Source organism: Falco naumanni, chromosome 2, assembly GCF_017639655.2.
Source record: "Falco naumanni isolate bFalNau1 chromosome 2, bFalNau1.pat, whole genome shotgun sequence".
Lineage (NCBI taxonomy): Eukaryota > Metazoa > Chordata > Aves > Falconiformes > Falconidae > Falco > Falco naumanni.
Window position 1 is genome coordinate 71,017,125 of NC_054055.1, and position 19,661 is coordinate 71,036,785.

At 42.3% G+C, this 19,661-nt stretch overlaps 1 protein-coding gene across 1 annotated transcript in view; it reads left to right on the forward strand.

The window, feature by feature from the left end:
• The window catches only part of AFF3 (AF4/FMR2 family member 3), a 280,973-nt gene that overhangs the window by 238,132 nt on the left and 23,180 nt on the right, over positions 1 to 19,661 (forward strand). The window contains exons 11-14 of the mRNA XM_040584169.1: positions 3,037 to 4,071; positions 6,603 to 6,727; positions 10,090 to 10,291; positions 12,801 to 12,928. Of these exons, the coding sequence (XP_040440103.1) occupies positions 3,037 to 4,071; positions 6,603 to 6,727; positions 10,090 to 10,291; positions 12,801 to 12,928 (1,490 nt within the window). The remainder of the gene's footprint in view (positions 1 to 3,036; positions 4,072 to 6,602; positions 6,728 to 10,089; positions 10,292 to 12,800; positions 12,929 to 19,661) is intronic.

The following is a 19,661-nucleotide window of genomic DNA, read 5'->3' on the forward strand; positions in this document are numbered from 1 at the left end:
ATTTCAGATGTCTATTTCAAGAGGGAATTTTTCACACCCTAGAAGAGTAGTCCACTGACTGGAGAAGGAACTCGTTGACTAGCTCAGATAGAGGTGTCTATGTTGTACAGATGAATCCACCCACAATTTTTAAGGAAGTTTATCACATCCTTCTGTTTCTCAATGAAGCCTGGCACATGTGTATGTCTGCAGTGCCTTAGTCCCAGAAACTATCTTTGTCTCAAAGTTCGCTTTTTGAATTTTCATGCCAAACTTGTATTTCATTGCAAGTCAGCTTCATCATGGACTGTTATTCCTGTTACTGCTGCCCATCTAGGCACCACCAGCTTTACCCCAATTAAACACTACCCAAATCTCTACAAGGCTTTGAGGGCAGCATATTTCCATGACACAAAACCCAAGGGAACAGAGACCATTCTGCAATCGGATCACTCTGGATATATATTCACATATATCTCCATCCTTACATGCTGCTGAAAATTTCCCACTTTGAACAAACCAACCTCTCTTCCATGGAATGGTATGTGACATGCTTAGGGGGGTGATGTGAACTGGAGAATTAGGGGTTTTCTTTTTCTCCCACAAATAATTGCAATTAGTCATGTAAAGTGTACTGGTGAAAACTTTCAAGTGAATTTTCCCAGTCCCTCTTTTTACCAGGCCTGTTCTTCATTCTTGGCTGTCATGATTTTGTTGTCTTGCAAGGTGTCTTGTTTTTTTAAGTGATTTCAAAGTACAGTACTTTTCAGTTAGAGCAATCAATTGAATAAATTACTTCCTAAAGTGAATTGACATCACTCATGCACACTGACAATCTCAAATATTCCAAAACTGTATCAGGGCCCAAAAATAGTGAGAAAAGTTTTAAAATTCTGATTTGTTAGATTTGGATTCTTTTAATTTACTTGATAGGCTGCAGACTTCTTACTTTTAGCAGATGCACCTTAAAGAGGCTTTTTTTTTTAGCAGACACATCTTAAGTCTTTTTTCAACAGCCACAAGGATTTGAATTTTTATTTAAATAAACCCTGGAAGTGCATGTAAGCCCATGTTTCTGAGAGCTGAGGCTTTAAGAAAAAATAGCGAGTATTCTAAAACTCCTGACAAAATTAGTAAAGCTGGCAACATTGTTGATCCTTTTTATTAGACTCCATAGCTGGCTTATAGGTTGGTGGGACTGTAGATATTCTGCCTAAATAGCAGACATACCACTCTAAAGTACCACATTGCCAAGTTATGACACTGTAGCAGTTAATCATTGATTTCTGATGGTTTACTGTGATCCGTTGAAAGCCGTATCTTGTGAACCACTGTTTTTAAGAATTACAAGGTACATAAACAGAATGGAATGTAACAGGGAAGCTGGAAGTTTTTTTGAACTTTTACACTGCCCTCATTCTGACCTATACTTATGGGCAGAGGTATATTTTTCCCCATATGCTTCTGATGTATGTCCTTTTCTTAAATACACCTGAACGGTGGAAGGACTTCCATGTATAGTGAGCCTTTTATTAAATACCCAGTACATTCAGTATGTACACAATGAATGGCACTAAACAAATCTGTCTGTATTTTCAGCAGTAATAAAAAAAAAAAATGTTGTGTATTTCAGGTAAAGAGTTAAGAGCTGTAAAAATACATCTTCATCGAGAGAAACACTGCCCATCCATTTTCAAGATTTACAGCTCAGGAAAGAAATTCCTCATGTAAGATATCAGGGAGTATGAGTAAGAAAAAATAAACTTAAAACAATCCAGCAAACTTCCAATAGGTATCGGCTAGCTTGATAATTAGTAATTTAGATACTTGCAAGAAGGAGTGTTTGTATCATACAAATTCCAATGTCTAACTTTGTTTATTTTAGGAGCCTTTGTCCCATGTAGAGTGAATACAAACCCCAGTGTGTAATTCTGGAGACACCTTTGGCTATGCAGGAAACCTGTGTTGTCCTCAGACACCTACTTTAAATAAGGATTTAAGAGACTCTTTTAAGTTAGAGACTGTGGATATTCTCTCTTGAGCAAACACCCTTCCAGAGCACTGATGGTCTTCATGTTAGACTCATGACACACTTTTTGATTATGCATATACAGTAGCCTAGTGGATCAAATTTTGGTTCCAGTTAAGGAATTTAGGACACCTTTCACATTAGATGCTGTGGAGTTAGGTTATGGCTGGCCATCTACTCCATCATTTATTTCTTTTGGGGTTTTTTGCCTTTCCTCTTCATTTTGTTACATTCAAATTACTGATTGCAAGAAGCATTAAAAAACACTTGCACATTGTCCTGAAATAACATTGTCTGAGCTGTGTTTACATTTGAAATCCTGATTATCCCACTTCTTCACTGTCCAAACACTATTATGTTTTAGATGCTTTCTTATAACTTTATTGTTACAGAGAAAAACTAACAGCCACACAATACTCACAAAATGAGCACTTGACAATACCACGGCACAAATGTTTGTGGGATCTCACAGGATTATAACATCAATACCAGACAGATTACATGAGCCACCTAGTTAGGCCTCCAGCTCCCCGCTACATGCCTCTTTGTATGCTTTTTTAATACTTTTTGTATTTATTGCGATGGCACAAGACACAAGATATGTAGCCCTAGCTTTCCTATTAGCTACCCTCCCTTAGACTCAGCCCTATCCCTGCCTCATTTTCCTCCCTTTCTATCACCATTATATTTTCTTTTGTTTAGAAACTTGGGAGCATTTCCCAGCTAAAGCCGTTGCCAGTAGCACTGTGTGAATCATCCTCAGAAATGATGAAACATGGAAGCCATTCCTCCTTCCCAAACTCATTCTGAAACCAAAAATAATCCCTGCTTGCATGGCATGTCACCTGTGTTCCATCCCATTGCCCAGGGCCAGTGCCAGGGGCTTGCCGCAGTTAGGGGCAGCTCTGACCAGAGGAAAATCTCTGCGGTACCAGGAGGGACCCAGCATTCTGGTGTCCCTGAGGGAGCCCTGGGTGAGGGCAGTAGGGTCTCAGCACTAAGATTGTTGCCATCTGTTTCCCTTTCAGCCTGAGCCACCCTCATCCAACAAGTGGCAGCTGGACAAGTGGTTGAATAAAGTCACCCCACACAAAGCACCCATCCTGACCCACCATGATGGCCCGGCGCTGGAGGCTCATCCCTACTATGGCCGTGTGAAGGCAGAGCGGCAGGAAAGCGAGAAGACCCTGGCCACCGGCCCAGCCGAGCACCGCAGTGGGGAGAGCCGCGTTGCCACCACCGCCACCACCGTCGGGGACGGACCACGGCCCAGGACCGCCAACAAAGCACCAGGCAGCAAGGGCAGCCGGCAAAAGTCACCCCCCACCGCCGACGGCGGGCCTCCAAGGCGGGCGGCAGGGAAGAAAGTGCCGCGGCGGGCCGAGAGGGCCTCTGCCGGGGACAGCACAGAGGAGCCCCCTGGGAGCCACAGCTTTCCGGAAGGCACTGCTGGCGAGGCACCAAGGGCCCGGCCCGGCAGCACCAGCAGTGGCAGCGGTGGCTGCAGAGCAGGACATCGCCGGGAGCCCCGCTCAGCCACAGCCAGCGAGAAGCGTCGGGCCCGGGGGCCGAGCAAAACGGCACCCAAATCAAAGGAGTTCATCGAGACTGAGTCTTCGTCCTCATCATCCTCCTCCGACTCGGGCTCTGAGTCTGAGCGGGAGGAGCGCCCGCTGCCAAAGGTGCCGGCGGTGGCCGGGTCCGAGCCGCGTGCCAAGGATGCGGGGACTGGCGCCGCCAACAAACCCCACGGCGGCTGCAGTGCCTTTGGCTCCATTAATGCCAGGACTAGTAGTGAAATAGCAAAGGAGCTGGAGGAACAGTTTTACACCCTAGTTCCTTTCGGTAGGAATGAGCTCCTGTCTCCTCTGAAAGACAGTGATGAGGTAAAATCGCTGTGGGTCAACATTGACTTGGCTCTTTTGTCCAGGATTCCAGAGCGTTTGCCCGAAGAGCCGCTGGCCATGAGCGCCGGAGCAAACCAAGCGGCCAGCCTCCCGCAGGGTAGTAGTGCTGACCCCCCAACAGAGAAGGGTTTACCGAAATCTAGAAGGAAACGCAAGGTGAGCTTTGGGGGGACTGATCGGGGTGGGCACAGGGGCCTCCAGCAAGTGGGAGGCAAGCACCACTTGCACCCTCATCCAGTGCTCAATGGCTGTGTCTTCTCCAGGCTGGCACTTCAGAGCTGGGATTTGTCCCCACTCACCATGTAGGAATTGGCCAAGCCCCAGGGAGATGCCATCCCAGGAGGTGATGAAACAGGTTGTGAGGGATCACAGCCCCTTGGAGACAGCATTTGCTGCTGGCACACAACTTTCCACGCCTTAGTGAAGGCACTGCCTTTTTAGTAGGATAGTTTTCTCTTCTGAGGATTCTTTCATTTGGAGCATTTGGAGGTGATGCTTAAGCTGGCAAAAGGACGACTATCAGCTATCTTGTCACAGTCTGCACGGTATCACTGCATGTGTAGAAAAAGAAGAGGCAGCATGTTTTTTTTGCCTGAGATTGTTGACAAAAAACAAGCCCTTCAGTCCCAGCAGGGAGGCCAGGTTTTGTGCGTGATGTGTTCACAGAGACCTGCAACCTGCCTTCCTCTGCAACCTGCCTCCCTCACACTCTCGTGGCTCCCTTTTACCTCAGGGCTCTCAGACAGGTGTAGAAGTGCTAGTGTAGTCCATTAGCTGCCCCCTCCCCAGCAGCACTGTCACAGCAGCCAGGTGGGCACTGCCCTCTAGTCACATGCACCCCTCTGCCCTGCCTCTCCCACACGCTTTCTGAGTCACCAGTGGCGCCGAGGAGAAATCCCCCTACACCCCATGGCCACAGATGTCCACCGAGGATGCTTTCTTTTTGTACCTATCTGACCCCAAAAGTCACTCCAAACTGGAATCGCCATCTACCCAACTTCTGGACAGTTTTACTTCGCAGTCATCGGTCGCCCTCAGAGCTACTGTATGTGTGCAGATTGATCTGTATACTTTTGAGGACTGTTTTCTAAAGCAGTCTTTCCCTTTTTTTTATCTTTTTTTTTTTTTTTTTTCAGATTCTTTTTTAATATCTGGAAGGTGGCAACCCTGTTCTGGTCACTGGTGAAGCCATAACAGAGAGCTCTGATAAACTCTGAGATATGTTTGTCTGCATTTTCTTTAGGAAGTAGTGTGGAAGTAACTGCACAGTACAAAATGATGGGCAGCAGGTCAAGAAATAGTGGCAGAAGCAAAATATATATGTTTTTAGGCCACAGGAGATGCCAATGTGACAGTGCCAGGCTGCTCACCCAGAAGGAAACAGGAGGAAACAACAGAAGAGCAAAATAAACAGCCATCCTAGAAATGCTTAATCCCACTTCCTGTGGCACATTATCTTTTATTCTTCTGTCTTAAAGCACTGCTGTTGCCGGTGGGTTTAGTGATATAACAAATACAAGGCATTCCTGGAGTACCATATTGCCCCTCAGCCTGGAATAAGACCCTCAATGGGATAGCTACTATGCAAACTCACAATACATGATCCCCCTTCCCAAAAGACACTATGAATAAGACTAATAAGAATGAATTATCGGGCATAACAGCAAAATTTGAAAGTGGTCATTATCACTTGCACCTCTGTCGTGATCGCAAGAAGATGGACAAGTAGAGACAGAGGACGGTGGTTGAGCACTGAGGTGTGAGATCTTCACTCCTGTGGAGTGTAAGCTACAATGTTAACCCAATAGCAGCAGCCGCAGTGGCAATGGATAACACAGAATATGTTGTTGCCATGCAGCGAGGCAGTAAATCCAGCAGAATCAACAGATCACAAGTAAAACTCAGCCAGCACTGGAAACTGAAGAAGCATTAGAAGTGGGAAAGGATGTGGACTTTGCAGGAGGTTGGAAAAGCAGAGCCTTTGGGAGCCGATGATAGAACCTAAGGAACATAACATGAGATTAAATACTGGTTGGATTGGCTATGTTCACACTAGTAGGCCAGATAGGGCCAGGCTGCAGTCCCAAGAAGTGGCACAGTCACCTGCTTTAACTGTTAACATGCTTGCTAATGGGGGTTTGGTCAGCACCAACTTCTGTTCTTCCAGACAGTGTCTGGCCCTCACTCAGGACCAGACTAAGGTCCCTTCCCAAAAGGCAATCTGAATGTAGCATATACCCTGGTTTGAAGGAGGAGCAAGATGAGTGCATGGGTGTGAGCTGTGCGATGCCCGTTGGCCTCAGGACCAGTTGCTGATCTGTTGTATTTACTAGCATAAGCATAGTCACCGAACAGAGCAAGAGAGGCAAAAGAGGTATGAGGCTGAGGACTAGACAAGAGAAAAGTCACAGGAAATGGGCAAAGAGGGCAATATAAAGAAAGAATATCCCAAAGTGCAAGTGCGGAAGTGGTGGAAACAATTCAATTTTTATATTCTACTCCTTTGTTTACACCCTGCCTCTTTAGATTATTTTTTTTTAAGGCATGGACCAGTCATCTCTGATCTGTGTTACGCATATGCTCAAAGAAAGTGTCATCGTTAATACCAAATGCCAGAAAATGCCAAGTAGTTTTGGATCTGTAGTAAATCCACAACCTAGCATATTATTATTTTTCTCTACATTCAGTGTGAGAATGAGGAAGAGTGCAGAGACATCAAGAAGACTCACTTAGAGCGAGAGAGTTCTTCACGATTAGCTGCCTCTGCTCAAAGCATCACAGCAGCAAATCACTGCAATATGAACGAAAATAGGTAAGCATTTTCCTTCTTATTTACCACTGAGTCATACAACTAGTTGCAGTTTAATGCTGTGTGTTGTTTTTCCTTTAATAGAATTTATTTTTTAATTAACACATTTTATGTTGAAAAACTGCCCACTGCATTCTCCTTTCTTCTGGTTTAATGAACAAGTTAGCAGCTGCTGACACATTCATATACTTGCATTTTTGTCCTATGGCACAAAGAATTTGTGAGTTCAAGTCTGAGGCTCATGGAATAAGTAATTATAGTTAGACCAGTGCGATTGTCCAAGATATATTCCCAATCATTGTGTTGTAGGTACCAATTCGCATAGGCAGCCATCTTCTAGCCTTTTCTTTCCTTACAGTGTTATGAGTTTCAAACTTAAAGTTTGGCTGTATAAATACAATTATCTATAAACTCTATGGACAAGATTGAAAAAAATATTCATAATAATGCCTGCAATACTCAGTTCCAGAATATATTTGAGATCCAATATTTTTGAGATGACAAGCAATCTATTCTGTGTAATTAATAAGTATTTTAGGACAAAGAACTCAGACTTTAAAAACAATATAATTTTCAAAGTATGCAGGGCATGAAACAAATGTTGAGTATTTCACATTTGCTGGCATGATTTATGCACACAGACCCCTATCAATGTCAGATCAATCATAGAGACTTTCTGGAGGCTTCCAGCAGTCAAACTTTGACACACATCTCTTCAGAGTTCAGACGCATGCTGCTTAGTACATGCTGGTCATCAGTATTTTTTAAAAAAATCATTTTCTGTTAGTATCAGGGTATCTCTTGGGGTAAAACTGCTAAAATTAGAAAATACTTGTATTTATTCTAGCGGTCTTTTCTATTGTACACATCACTGATGAGTTTGAGCAATTCTTGTCATTAATGCTGGAAAAAATCATGGAGAAAACAAATATATATAGTGCTTATTCAAAAGTATGCATTCAATTTCTTTGTCCTGACATGTCACATATGTTTCATAAAGTGAAAACAATACACAGAACAGTTTGTTTTATTGTAGGTGATTGCATGCAGGCATGCCATTCCCGTTACCACAGTGTCATATGTTTTACATCGCATTCATTTTCAGAGAATAGCATGGCTGTCATAGCTTGCTGTGTCACAGGGTTAATTCTGTTCTTCCTGGAAGCACAACAATAATTTGTGTTTTACTTGACATTAAATTCAGTACTCCTGGTAGCAACTGTACAATAAAGAAACAAAGAAGAAGGTCTTAAATGTGTATTTGCCTCCTAATTCTTCCCTAGTTTGCCCTGCTTCCAAGATGTGTCTGTGGTTTATGCTACTATGGTAGGACATGATATCGAATGCTAATATTCTCACAGCTAAGGATGGGCTACTGAGGCTGTAGCTAAACCAGCGGTCAGATATCAGGACCTCCTGCTCATCCTGCAATCAGTAGCTGCTGATGCTGGCACAGCCCCCCTCTAGTTATGCCATTGTAGCTGCCTGTGAAGGTCTTCTGTAAATTCACACAAGAAACTTGTCTGAAACCTGAAACTAGAACTCTTTCTTTTCCTTTTTTTTTTTTTTTTTTTTTTTGATCGAGTTATTGTTATTCAGCTCCCAGCAGAGCCACACAGACAGTTTTGTCAGCACAGCCGAGGGCTGGTAGCAACGAGAGGAGCAAAAATACATTCAGACATGAGCATTTTCTATTGTGTAATTACAGTCTGAGGTGCAGACTAAGCAAGGCCCTGTTTGACAAGAAAGGCTGCAGCGTCAGGCAGAGATAACCCAAATATCTTGCACCTACGCTGAATGCCACAATCTGCCCGGTCCAAGCGGATGACAGCTCACTGCAGGTTGTTCTGCGTGGCTTCTCAGTGTAAAGGGACTGTGCTGGGTCCGACACAATGTGCCAAAGGCCGTGTAGAAGGTCTTCAGCACAACTAGAAATTGCAACTACTCCTCAGAAGCTCTGGGTCAAAGTTTAGAGGCTTGAGTACACTTCCAAAGAGCTCTGGCTTCTCTTGGATGCTTTAAGCCTGCACTTTGACAGTGATGTATAAACGTGACTACCCGAGGCATGGGTTTATGTTTGAAAAGAGGAAAAGAAATTACAGCATCAGCCTGCACATTCAAAATAGTGCTAAAGATCTCATTTTTCTTAGGGGGAGAAGAAGGGCACAGTTGTCCTTGATTCTTGCTTTCGTAAACAGCATTGGTCATTAAAGTGAAACAGTTCACTTCGTGTTTTAAAGGTACTACACTGTGGGAAACAGCAAAGGTTCTGAATTACGTTTCATGGCTTCTTTCACAGCTAGTTTTTAAAGACTTGCCAGATAAATGGACAAATGTATGATAAGAGCACATTTAATTAGCTCTGTTCCCTGAAATTATGTGCAGAAATAAAGTATAGTTTGCACCGTATTCTTTTTTGTGATTCCATTAAGTGTATACTGTCTGATACAGTAACTATAAAGAAGTGAGAATTGTCTATAAAAAGTAATAGGCTGAATAAAGGGGAATGTGACAGGGCAAGGTATTGTGTTAAAACAGTCTGTCTGACCTTAATCACAGTTTTAGTCTTAATGCAAACTGTCTCCTTAAAAAAACTTTTATTTTGTATGTGTTGCTTTAAGATTTTCAGCTAAATGTTTTCTTCAAATTAGTGCATCTGAAGTTTATTTCTGGGTATATTTTTACAGTCTGTCTGACTTCTCTTCATCCAAACCTTCTCCCAAATAAATGAAAGCTGAAAATACTCTCAGTGTTACAGCTTTCTTCCTTAGAAGATGAAGCAGCTCATATTTCTCTGTGTGTAGCTACTGTTCGCGTATGTTTCCTTTTGTCTGCACTACCAGCCTATCTTTCTTTGTCTTCAAAATCTGTATTAGATTAGTATAAACAGTGCTACCAAAGGCTGGACATTGAGCGCAAAGGCAAGCTAGTCATCTTTAAACACATTTCCTGTTTTAGTTCACATATGGTTTTATTGCCATGGCTTATAAATTGTCACCTCTAATGGTGAAATAGGGCTCCATAACCTGAACTTACACTTACACAGAGCCTAATCTTCGTCTCCGGCTATCCCTTAAGAAATGGTGAGCAAGTGGCCATTTATCTCTGGGGTTTTTTTTTCAAGTACTCTGATACAGACTTTATATTAACTCCAGAATTACAATTTGCCTTGAAGGGAAAGAGAAGAAACATGATACAAATTTGTAAATGAACTCTTGGTCCCAATACTGTAAGCTTGTTTCCAGATACCAATAGACTTCATCTTGCCAGCAGGTTTTAAATTCAAAGTTTTGGTAATATATAAAACATTTACCTTTCTCAAAGCCAGCTTTGTGACACTCCATTACTGTAATTTCCATTTCCAGCTTGGCAATACCAATAAATAAAAATGAGAAAATGCTTCGGTCACCCATCTCTCCTCTCTCTGATGCATCAAAACACAAATACTCCAACGATGATTTAACTTCCTCTAGCAGACCTAACGGCAGCAGTCTATTACCTTCCATCTCCTCCACCAAAAAACATAAGGGTGAAATCCAGTCACAGCCACATTCCGGAGACTTCAATGTAAGTTTATGCTCTTGTTCACAATATAAAACCTAGGTGTATATTTTTCACTTTGTATTGCAGTCTGTGATAGTTTTGCAGAATGTTATGCAAAAAAAATATTGGAATAATGTTGTATTGTAAGTTCAGTATTTCTGGTCTGGAGTGTAGCAAGGCACAGAAGAAAGGAAGGAGGGCAAGCTCTAAAACGAGCAAATAACAAAGGCTACATAAGCAAAAGGTAAAAGCTAATGGCCCAAAATGAATGGCTTTAGGCCTCCAGAGTATTACTTGGCCGTGATGCCAGTCCCCTGCGTCCAAAAGTGTGATGCATAAGGCATCTATTGTATAAGGCCTCTACTCAGCCACTGCCTAACCATGAATGTGCCTGCAGGCAAGTTCTTCTACATGTCTTAAACCAGCTTTCTCAGGCACTCCTACTTAATCTTGACACCGGTGAACAGCTTAGCGCCAGCCCCACAACCCAGCTCCATCAGAGCTCAGGTATTCAGATACTTATCAGAGAGCCTTGCTCACACGAAATGTGCCCACATCACTCTTCCAGATAAAGCCATATTACTGCACTATGTGGTAGCTGCCACCTTCAGCGCACAGAGAGACAGGAGTAGGTGTTGCCCCCGTTTATGCATTAGTTCTGTGGTTAGGATGCTGGAGTAAAGAGCCTGTTAGCTCTTCTGAGGGAATTCACATCTTTCACCTCCCCTACCCTCCAGCCTACAGGATACTGCTGGTAGAAGATCAAGAGCAGAATATTGCCATGTCCTCCTCTTGAAGCTGTTCTGCTTTGTGTGAAATACCTAGAAGCAATTTGGGTACCATCATATTGGTGTTCACTGATGGAGCGTGTAGTCAAGCTGTTAGAGCACTGCTGCTGCTAGAAAGCCCCATGCCTCTCTACTTGCTACAAAAGGCATTTATATATTTTATCCTGTATCTATTTGTTGTATTTGTTATTTGATACATAAGAAGCTTCAAAAGCCCAAATATTAGTGCCTAAGTAACTTGCAGGAAAACAAACTACCTGAGCTGTAGCAGTGGTCTCTTCCTACCACTTTTCCTGTGGGCATAACTGGCCCCACAGTAGATGTTAAGTATGTATATACTTAAATATACTTAAATATAAATATAAATACTTTTTTTGAGAGTGGAAGTGGAAGTAGTAACTATAAACTTAATTTTGGACACTTTTTAGAAAACAAGTTACAAATTGTGTGTTTCAAGAATATCTCACAGTTGCTTTTGGTAAACTGAAATAAAATTAATTACATTAAAATATTCCAATAAAAAGGCATTTTAACATACCATAGTCATTAATCTACTTTTCATGGATTAAATGTAAATTTTTTAACATTTTAACTCCTAAAATATAAGCTTAGGGGTTTATAACCCATTCAGAATTATAATGATATGGCTCTTCACTGGGTATCTTGAAAACAATTTCAATTCCTTCACACGCAAATATGCTGGAAATCAGAAGTAAAAGGTGATTGCTTTATGACCCACACCCTTAGCAAATGTGTTTCACTGAGATTTTCTGCATAGCCTAGCAATGTACCATTTGGTCAACATTTTAACAACCTTTGCAATAAAATTCTTATGTATCTAGTTATTCATCTGAAACCTTTAGCCTGCTGAACTGATCTGGATGTGCATATAGAAGATGAGAGCTCATGAACTATAAATGTTAGTTAGCTTTGGTTTATCCCGTCTTCCCATCTAGCACCTAACTGGCATGCCCAAGTAGTCCTTCGATGGTCTGTCAGAGACCTCAAGCCAGAGAGTGGCTTTTATCCGTTTGACCTTTTTGTCCATCCTGACGAAGACAGAACAGTCTTTTCTGTCAGTGGTTATCAAACAAAACCAACCTGGGGCCCTCTGCTTTGCACCAGTGCACAGCAGCCCACACAGCAGGTCACTTGGTAGAATGAAGGGCTCATGAGGCTGCCTGAAGAACAGGGCTGCGGTGGAGGGAATGCATGAGACCCTGCCAAAAGGCATGTGTGTCCACTGTGGCACAGAGCAGTGATCTTTCAAGCTGATCAGAGACCCAGAGCAGAAACCTGGACCTTGGGCTACAAATTCATACCACGCAGGCACATCAGCAGTGCAGCGTGAAACAAGTCAAACAAGTGAGCCTTGCTCTCCTGAGGCAAAGTGCAATGCTAGTTTGAAAGCTGAAGATAAGAGATATAACTTCTAAATGACCACAACAGACCTATTCTTTAATAATTTCACTTACTGTGTTTCAGGGTGTTTTGATAGTTACTAATAGTTCAGCTCAATTTCTTCTGTAAATCATTGAAACTTGAGCCCTTTACAAAGTGCTCTGAGCAGTATCTCTGAATTTGTGGCTACCAGTGACAGGACAGTTGTACATACTCCCTGCTGAAATAGTAGGAAAACTAACTGCCAATTTACAACACAATGCAAAGACACTCTATTGTTTATTAATTGATTTTTTGAAGTTAGTAGCTATTCCTCAATGTCTTCTCTGCTGTTTGTTGTCTAGAAAGCAATTCACATCAATTCAGAAAATGTTCTTCTCTGCAATAAGCCACAGTCCCAAACAGAGCCTTGGTCACCTCTGTCCAGCACGCCCAGGGACTGCAGAAGGACAAAGCTTATCTTTGATGATATGTAAGTACAGATGATTTTAAAATAAAGAAAACAATGCTATTTTCCACATTTAAAAAGAGAAAAATACAACTTGTCTAACAGGAACAGAGACATGTCCAGAGGTATTCTAGTAATACTGTACATTGAGAAATGAATGAGACATAGTATATAAACTCTAATTTTTCATCATAAATTAAGCCTTTTAACATAGAATTATTTAGGTTGGGAAAGTCTTTTGAGATCATCAAGGCCAACCATTAACCCAGCACTGCAAAGCCCACCACTAAACCATGTCCCTAAGCACCACATGCATGCATTTTTCAAAGACCTCCAGGGACGGTGATTCCATCACCTCCCTGGGCAGCCTGTTCCAATGCTCGTCCACCTTTTCAGTGAAGAAATTTTTCCTAATATCCAATCTAAACATCCCATGCGTAACTTGAGGCCATTTCCTCTTGCCCTGTCTCTTCTTACCTGGGAGAAGAGACCGACCCCCACCTGCCCACAGCCTCCTCTCAGGCAGCTGTAGGGAGCAACTCATCATGGAGCAGCGAGGGCTGGCTGTTCCCTGAAGGCTGGGGAGCCAGGAGCCCAGGGGCAGAATGCAGCTGGCAGGGCCAGGGCTGTGCCAGCCAGGGGTCCAGTCCCACAGCGCTCAAGCAAGGTGAGCAGGGCAGGCCCAGGAGTGGAGGCAGGTTCAATCAAGAGCCCAGATCTTCAGGCAAGTCTGTGGTGATGAGGCAGGTCCAAGGTCAGGCCAGGAATTCAGGTCAGGATCAGGTCCATGAGGGTCAGACAGAGCCCAGGGACTGCCAGGCATGCACAGTGACAAGGCAGGTCTGAGGTCCCACCAGGACAACAGTCCCCAGGTCACGATCCATATCAATGGGGGCCATGGCCAGGCAGAAGCACAGCTGTGAAAGGGCTGGAGACACGTACACTTACAATGAGTTGGGCAGGGAGTGAAAGCCCAGACCTGAGCTTAAATGGATTTCTTTAGGCCATGGGCAGAGGGAGGAGGCCCCACATGGGGCAAGTCAGGGCCATTAAGGCTTTATCAGTATCCTCGAGGCTCTGGCATTAATTATGCACACATCAGGCTATTAATAGATACAGAACAATGGCAAGACAGGGTGAGAGGGACACCCTTCTTGCGCACCCTTTGGAGCAAGGCGGGAGGACCTATGGTTGCTACTGCTGCTCAGAAAAAGGTAACACAGAGGCAGGGCGAGTAGGAAGCAGCACTGGTTAGCATGAGTACCTGGAGGGATACCTGGCCCTCCCCACCTCCACTACATCCTTCAAACATCCCCTGCTCTCCTCCTCTCAAAATAATTTAAGCTTGGAATTGCCTTTCTGTACTTTTCCGTAAATTAAAATTGCTGCTTTGTTTCCCAAGGTCATTTAGGATATGGCATTATTTAGATAGAGTATAAAGGTGAAACTGAAAGTTGAAATCCTAGTATCTAGAAAATCCATATTCTTTTTGAATGGTAATGTTCTGGCCTGAAAATAGTGGGTTTTTTCCGTCTAGCGTAGAAGTTCTGTTCAAGGTATGCCTCAGACTGCCTGGAGCTCTGTAAGCTGTGTGACCTTGACACACCTTTCATACTTCCAGACTCACCCACAACATCTCTAACTCTTTTATACCAAAGAAAACCCTAGGGCGACAGCCTTATTTCCTCAGGAACTGCTTTCTACCTTTACTGGGATTTTATAATAATAGTAATAGCAATAATAATAATAATGTTTCCTCACACTACCTGGTCTGAGGGACAACTAGAGGGACAGCAGCTTCCTAGAAATAGTAGGTTTCCTACTATAAGGTATAAATAATTCCCATAGACTTTAAGAGGATGTAACTGTTTTGTACGTCAAGCAAAGAAGTCTGGTGAGATTAATTTCTGTGTGTATTCATGGAAGTCATAAGGAGATATAAGTTGAATAAATGTAATCAATTTTTCTACCCCTTTTGGAGAAAACTCTCCCCTCTGTATACAGTCTTATTTTCCCTCTTTTCCCACCTCTCTCTATGTTTTTAACTCTTCTAGGACATTAATTCAACGATCTCCACTGAGGAAATTTGAAACTGTTTAGAAGTACTACCTAACTCTTCATATCTCTTAAAATACTTTATCATCTATAATTTACTTGCAACTGTTCAATTTTTCTGCTGTTTAAACATGTACATAGAAGGCAGAAAGGTATCAGTGTGCCTGATAAAAGTCAAAATGGTAGGGCATGCTCATCTGTTTGGATTAGAAAAAAAACACAATCAGAAACAGCTACAACAGAACTATTATATCTTCATCTGATTTGCCCTCAAGATGCTGACAAAAAACAGGGGGACTGGTTTGTTTCGTTTTTCCCCTAGAATACTGTCATAGGAAAACTGCTTTTTTCACCATCTCTATCATCTAAGAGGCTTTTATCACTTGCTTTCTCCATTAGTGATAAATGTGATTTCTCTGGCAGGCATCTTCAATAAAACTGTTTCACCTTTTCAGAAAGAGATACAATTAAACTGTTTGTGTATAGTGCCTTCCATGTAGAATGTCCCCAAGCAACTTGTGGCCCATTAAAAAAAAGCAATCTAAAAAGCCAAATAAGATAAAACACAGAATCAAATATGTCTTAATTTGCCCTTAAAAACCAGAAATGGTTAAATGCCTGTTGTGCTAACTAGAGGAGGGAGATTTTCATGTACAGCTGTCATCCACAACTTGTATCTAGGAAACACCACCAGAATACCAGCTATATTAGACCTTGATTCTGAAATTACTGTGCAAAGAAGTCACTGAAATGTAGCAGATTAGACCGGCTGCAAATGTTAAATGTCAACAAAGTTGACTCACTTGTTAGAAGGATCAGATTAAACATGGCAGCCAGTGTCTTTCAAATTCATATAGTACCACAGCAGAGGATTTGAAGAAATGCAAAACAGTAGGTCTAAAATTATATAGTAATCCTAATGGCAGCTTTTGTCCAAAATAATGCCTATGAAGTATTTCATCTCATAATCCATGAAGTTCTGAATTACTGTAATCCAGCCATGGTTTTAAAGTCTTCATTTTAATCAGACTTTATAGTTTTTAAGAGACTAAATCCCTTATATTTGATTTAAAACAGCAACTAATTTTTTTTACCAATCAGTGTCTCTTTGCTTTATTCTCAATTTATTTTCTCCAGATCATTGACAGCAGCTGTCACTAGCAATAAATTGGAACACAAGTAGGTCAATAAAAAGTGTATCTTGCTTGGCAGAGTGCTGTATACACATACATTGCAATATAAGAGTAAATATAGCTAACAGTCTTCAAAAGGCAGGCAAAATCCTACTTCCTCTGCTTTGCCATTGTTTACTGCCTGCTCTAAATACGCTTCAAGGTACCCAGCGTGCCACATGTATTAAGCGACATCAATGCTGTTGCCAGTGTTAATTCTTAATAAGATGTCCTGCATTTTTGGCCATTTCTGACTCCATGAAGAGAACATTTTCAAGGCAACATAATAATGCTTCAAGCCAAATTCAGTCCTGCTGTAATTTCACTGAATGATAGAATTCCCAATAAATGCATTTAGGAACAAAGTCTGTTGTCCTTGAAGTGATAAGCACAGGCGTGCTGTGGGTGCCTGAGGGCACAGTCCCACAACCTCCTCAAAATGCTGCATGTGTGGCATAAAAAAGAGCAGAGCATACCCAGCTTCTCATTTTCCCTTATGGCTAAATCAGAACATGGTCCCCAGGATTATTTTCTCACTTGCATTGTGGGTTACCCTTTCAAATTGGGAGGTCATGTTTCTTCACTTTACATTTATTTTCCTTTTTTTCTGGGCTTATAGGAGCAAGATAATACAGCTTCTTCAGCTTCTTCAGCTTTTTTCTTTTTAATTCATATTTTGTTGAATGTTTGTTCCACCTTTATGGATTTAGGTGCTACACACACACACCAGCTTTACATTGTCCAAGGCACATATCCTGCTGTGAGACAGCATTCCTGTGTTTGTCAACCAGTAAACCATATACCCAAAGAATATTCAACCTGTAAAGGTGTTAAGCATAGCACTTATAAAGAGCTCAAAAGATAACTTCTTGTCGCATCTCTTTGTTTTGGCTTGAACCCCAAGTCTGTCCTTTTCAGTCTCCTCTTCCTTGTTCTTCTGCCTCAGAAAGGAAAGGAAAAGGTGCTCTTGGGTTGTGACTCCTATACATCTGGAAGTCATCTCACTTTGCATTGCTCAAAATGCCTCAAGGACTCCGGTCTTCTGAAGTATGTAGATAGACTTCTGTAGTGCTGAGCACATCCTCAGGAGCACAGTTAAGGAACAGAGCTTGGCTCCTCTTTCTTCGCATCAGCAGTCTAAAAAAATAACTGGTCAGATAGACTAACATCTACTACACTAAGTTCCTCAGAAATTCATATGCTTACTTTGAACTATTCCCAGCTTCTTGGCTTTGGGGGATTTCAAGACTTCATATGCCCATCCCATTCTTTCTCTCCTTCCCTTCTTACTTGTGGAACTGAATTCTTTCATGTGTGCGCTGCCCATCAGAAAATAACATTAGAGGTATTAGGCAGAAGACACTACCTCCCATGATTAGATAATTAAGCTGCCTGCTCTCTGCAAGACAACCCACCCCCTTTCTTTTTGGGGACACTTTCTGAGAAGTTCATCTGGTGGGAAATGGATGCCTAATCAGCTTTAGCAGGAGATTCTCACAGGGTAAAGAATTTATGGCCACTGTTCCCTGCCATCAAAGGAAAGCCATAATTGTGGACCTTTATTGAATTTACAAGCTACATCCATGCCCCTCCTCTGTTCCTATAGGCAAGTGGTCCACCACTGCTTATTATAGGTTTGTATGAATAAACTGGCTTCACTCCCTAAAACAAAGAACACACACTACCTCCTGAGAACAGTCCCTGACCTGTGCTGTCTCCCAGCTGTGCCCAGGCATTGTCTAGGACTGAGCTCAAAACTATGCCAAGGAGAATATTAGCAATTAAACAGCATGGATGATCAAACGACAGAGCTGGTATGCTTACCCTGATTACTTCACTTGCAGACATAGCCAAGGAATGGTTTTATTAGCAGACTCAGATCTGAAATAGCCTCTGATAATTTTGCCACTCAGGAAAGAGGATTTGTTTGCATCAATTGATTTTCATGTGCCTTTTTCTTACTCTGCAGCTTAACTAGAAAATACCTTTAGTCCACAATGGATCATAACAGTGACCGGGACAAGGCTCTTCTAATCAGGCTCAGCAAACTCTCCTCCAGGTCCTGGCAGCAGAGCTGAATCTCTCAGACAGCAGAGTACAGTCTCTCCCACCAGTCTCTCCCAGTCTTTACTCACCTCCATCAAAGCTGGGTGCCAGGTAGTCCCTCCTCCCAGAAACATCTTTCTGCCTTTGTTTTTCAGCTGCCTCTTTGAGAATTCAAGGTGTGATTCCATTGTATTTTAAAGCAATATAGAACTGGAGTGCTGTGGCCCTGCCCTCTCTCCCTAGGTCTGACTGTAAAGGCTTTCACCCCACCTTTGACATGAATTATTTGATTTCAGAATATCTATTTAACATACATTGAAAGAGAAACAATTGTAGTTTATCTGCAAGGATGTAATATTTTCTCCCTCTGCTCTTAATACAGAAACTCAAGTCAGTATTGTTAATACTTCTTTTATTCCTCTCTCTTCACTTGTACACTTTGCCCTTGTATGTTTTAGTCTAGATTCTGATTTCAAATGGATATGTTTAAGTCATACATCTGGGTCATGCCCAGGAATTTGTAGTAGATTTTGACTCCTTCTCATGGTCTCTTGTATTCCATTACATTGACATGGTTAGTGTGGGGGATTTTGCATTTTTGCCAAAATAGGAACCCCCACTTATTTTATTCTTCTTCATTTCACTTAAATTAGATGCCAGGCTTTAATTCTGTCTGCTATTTTTTGCATCATTAACTCCCTCTCTAGGTATCTGTACTATTCATCTATTCATCTAATCTAAGCTTTTGACCTTGTTATACTAAGCCCAATAAGATAGTAGTTGTGTAGCTGTGTGACTGAGAAAATTTTTCTTACATTTGGCCTGACTCCAACCAGATCTTTTGTTCATGTCTTTCTGAAATGCCTACAGCTCTATGTAAATGGGTCACAAATACTCTCTCTGCTCTCTTCACTTGTGTGCTCCCCTGCTGAACTTCCCAGACTTGCTGGGTCTGCCACAGTGAGCATGAGACTCCTGTAACTGGCTACTCACCTTGTACAGTGCCATGGGCTCTCCCCCACCCTGTGTGCCACCACGTGTGCCATGCCCCAGACACAGCAGTGCCAGGTCCCATAAAAACAGCATTTATTTTAAGTTGCGGAAAGGGCAGGGGGCCATGATACATCAGGGAAGAACACTATTTTGTACAGTAATACCTGCTCAGCTCTATCCTTTATCCCCAAGATGACCACCCTTATCTGTCGCCCAACATGTCAGATGTGCTCCTGACACATGTCCCAGTATGAAACGGCAAACAAGCTGGGCTGTACACACCTACCTTTCACTTTACATGGCTTTCTTGCTCTTACAAGATCTTCTTCTCTTCCTGGACTGAAAGTTCAGGGCCTACTGGCACAGCTTCAAAACTGGACGTGGGCTAACCCTGGCTATACCAGTTTCTTCTGATTTGCTCCTAGCTCTGATCAAATTTTAAAAAGTCATATTTTGCTGTTCTACTCCTTTCCAGAACACCCACTTTTTTA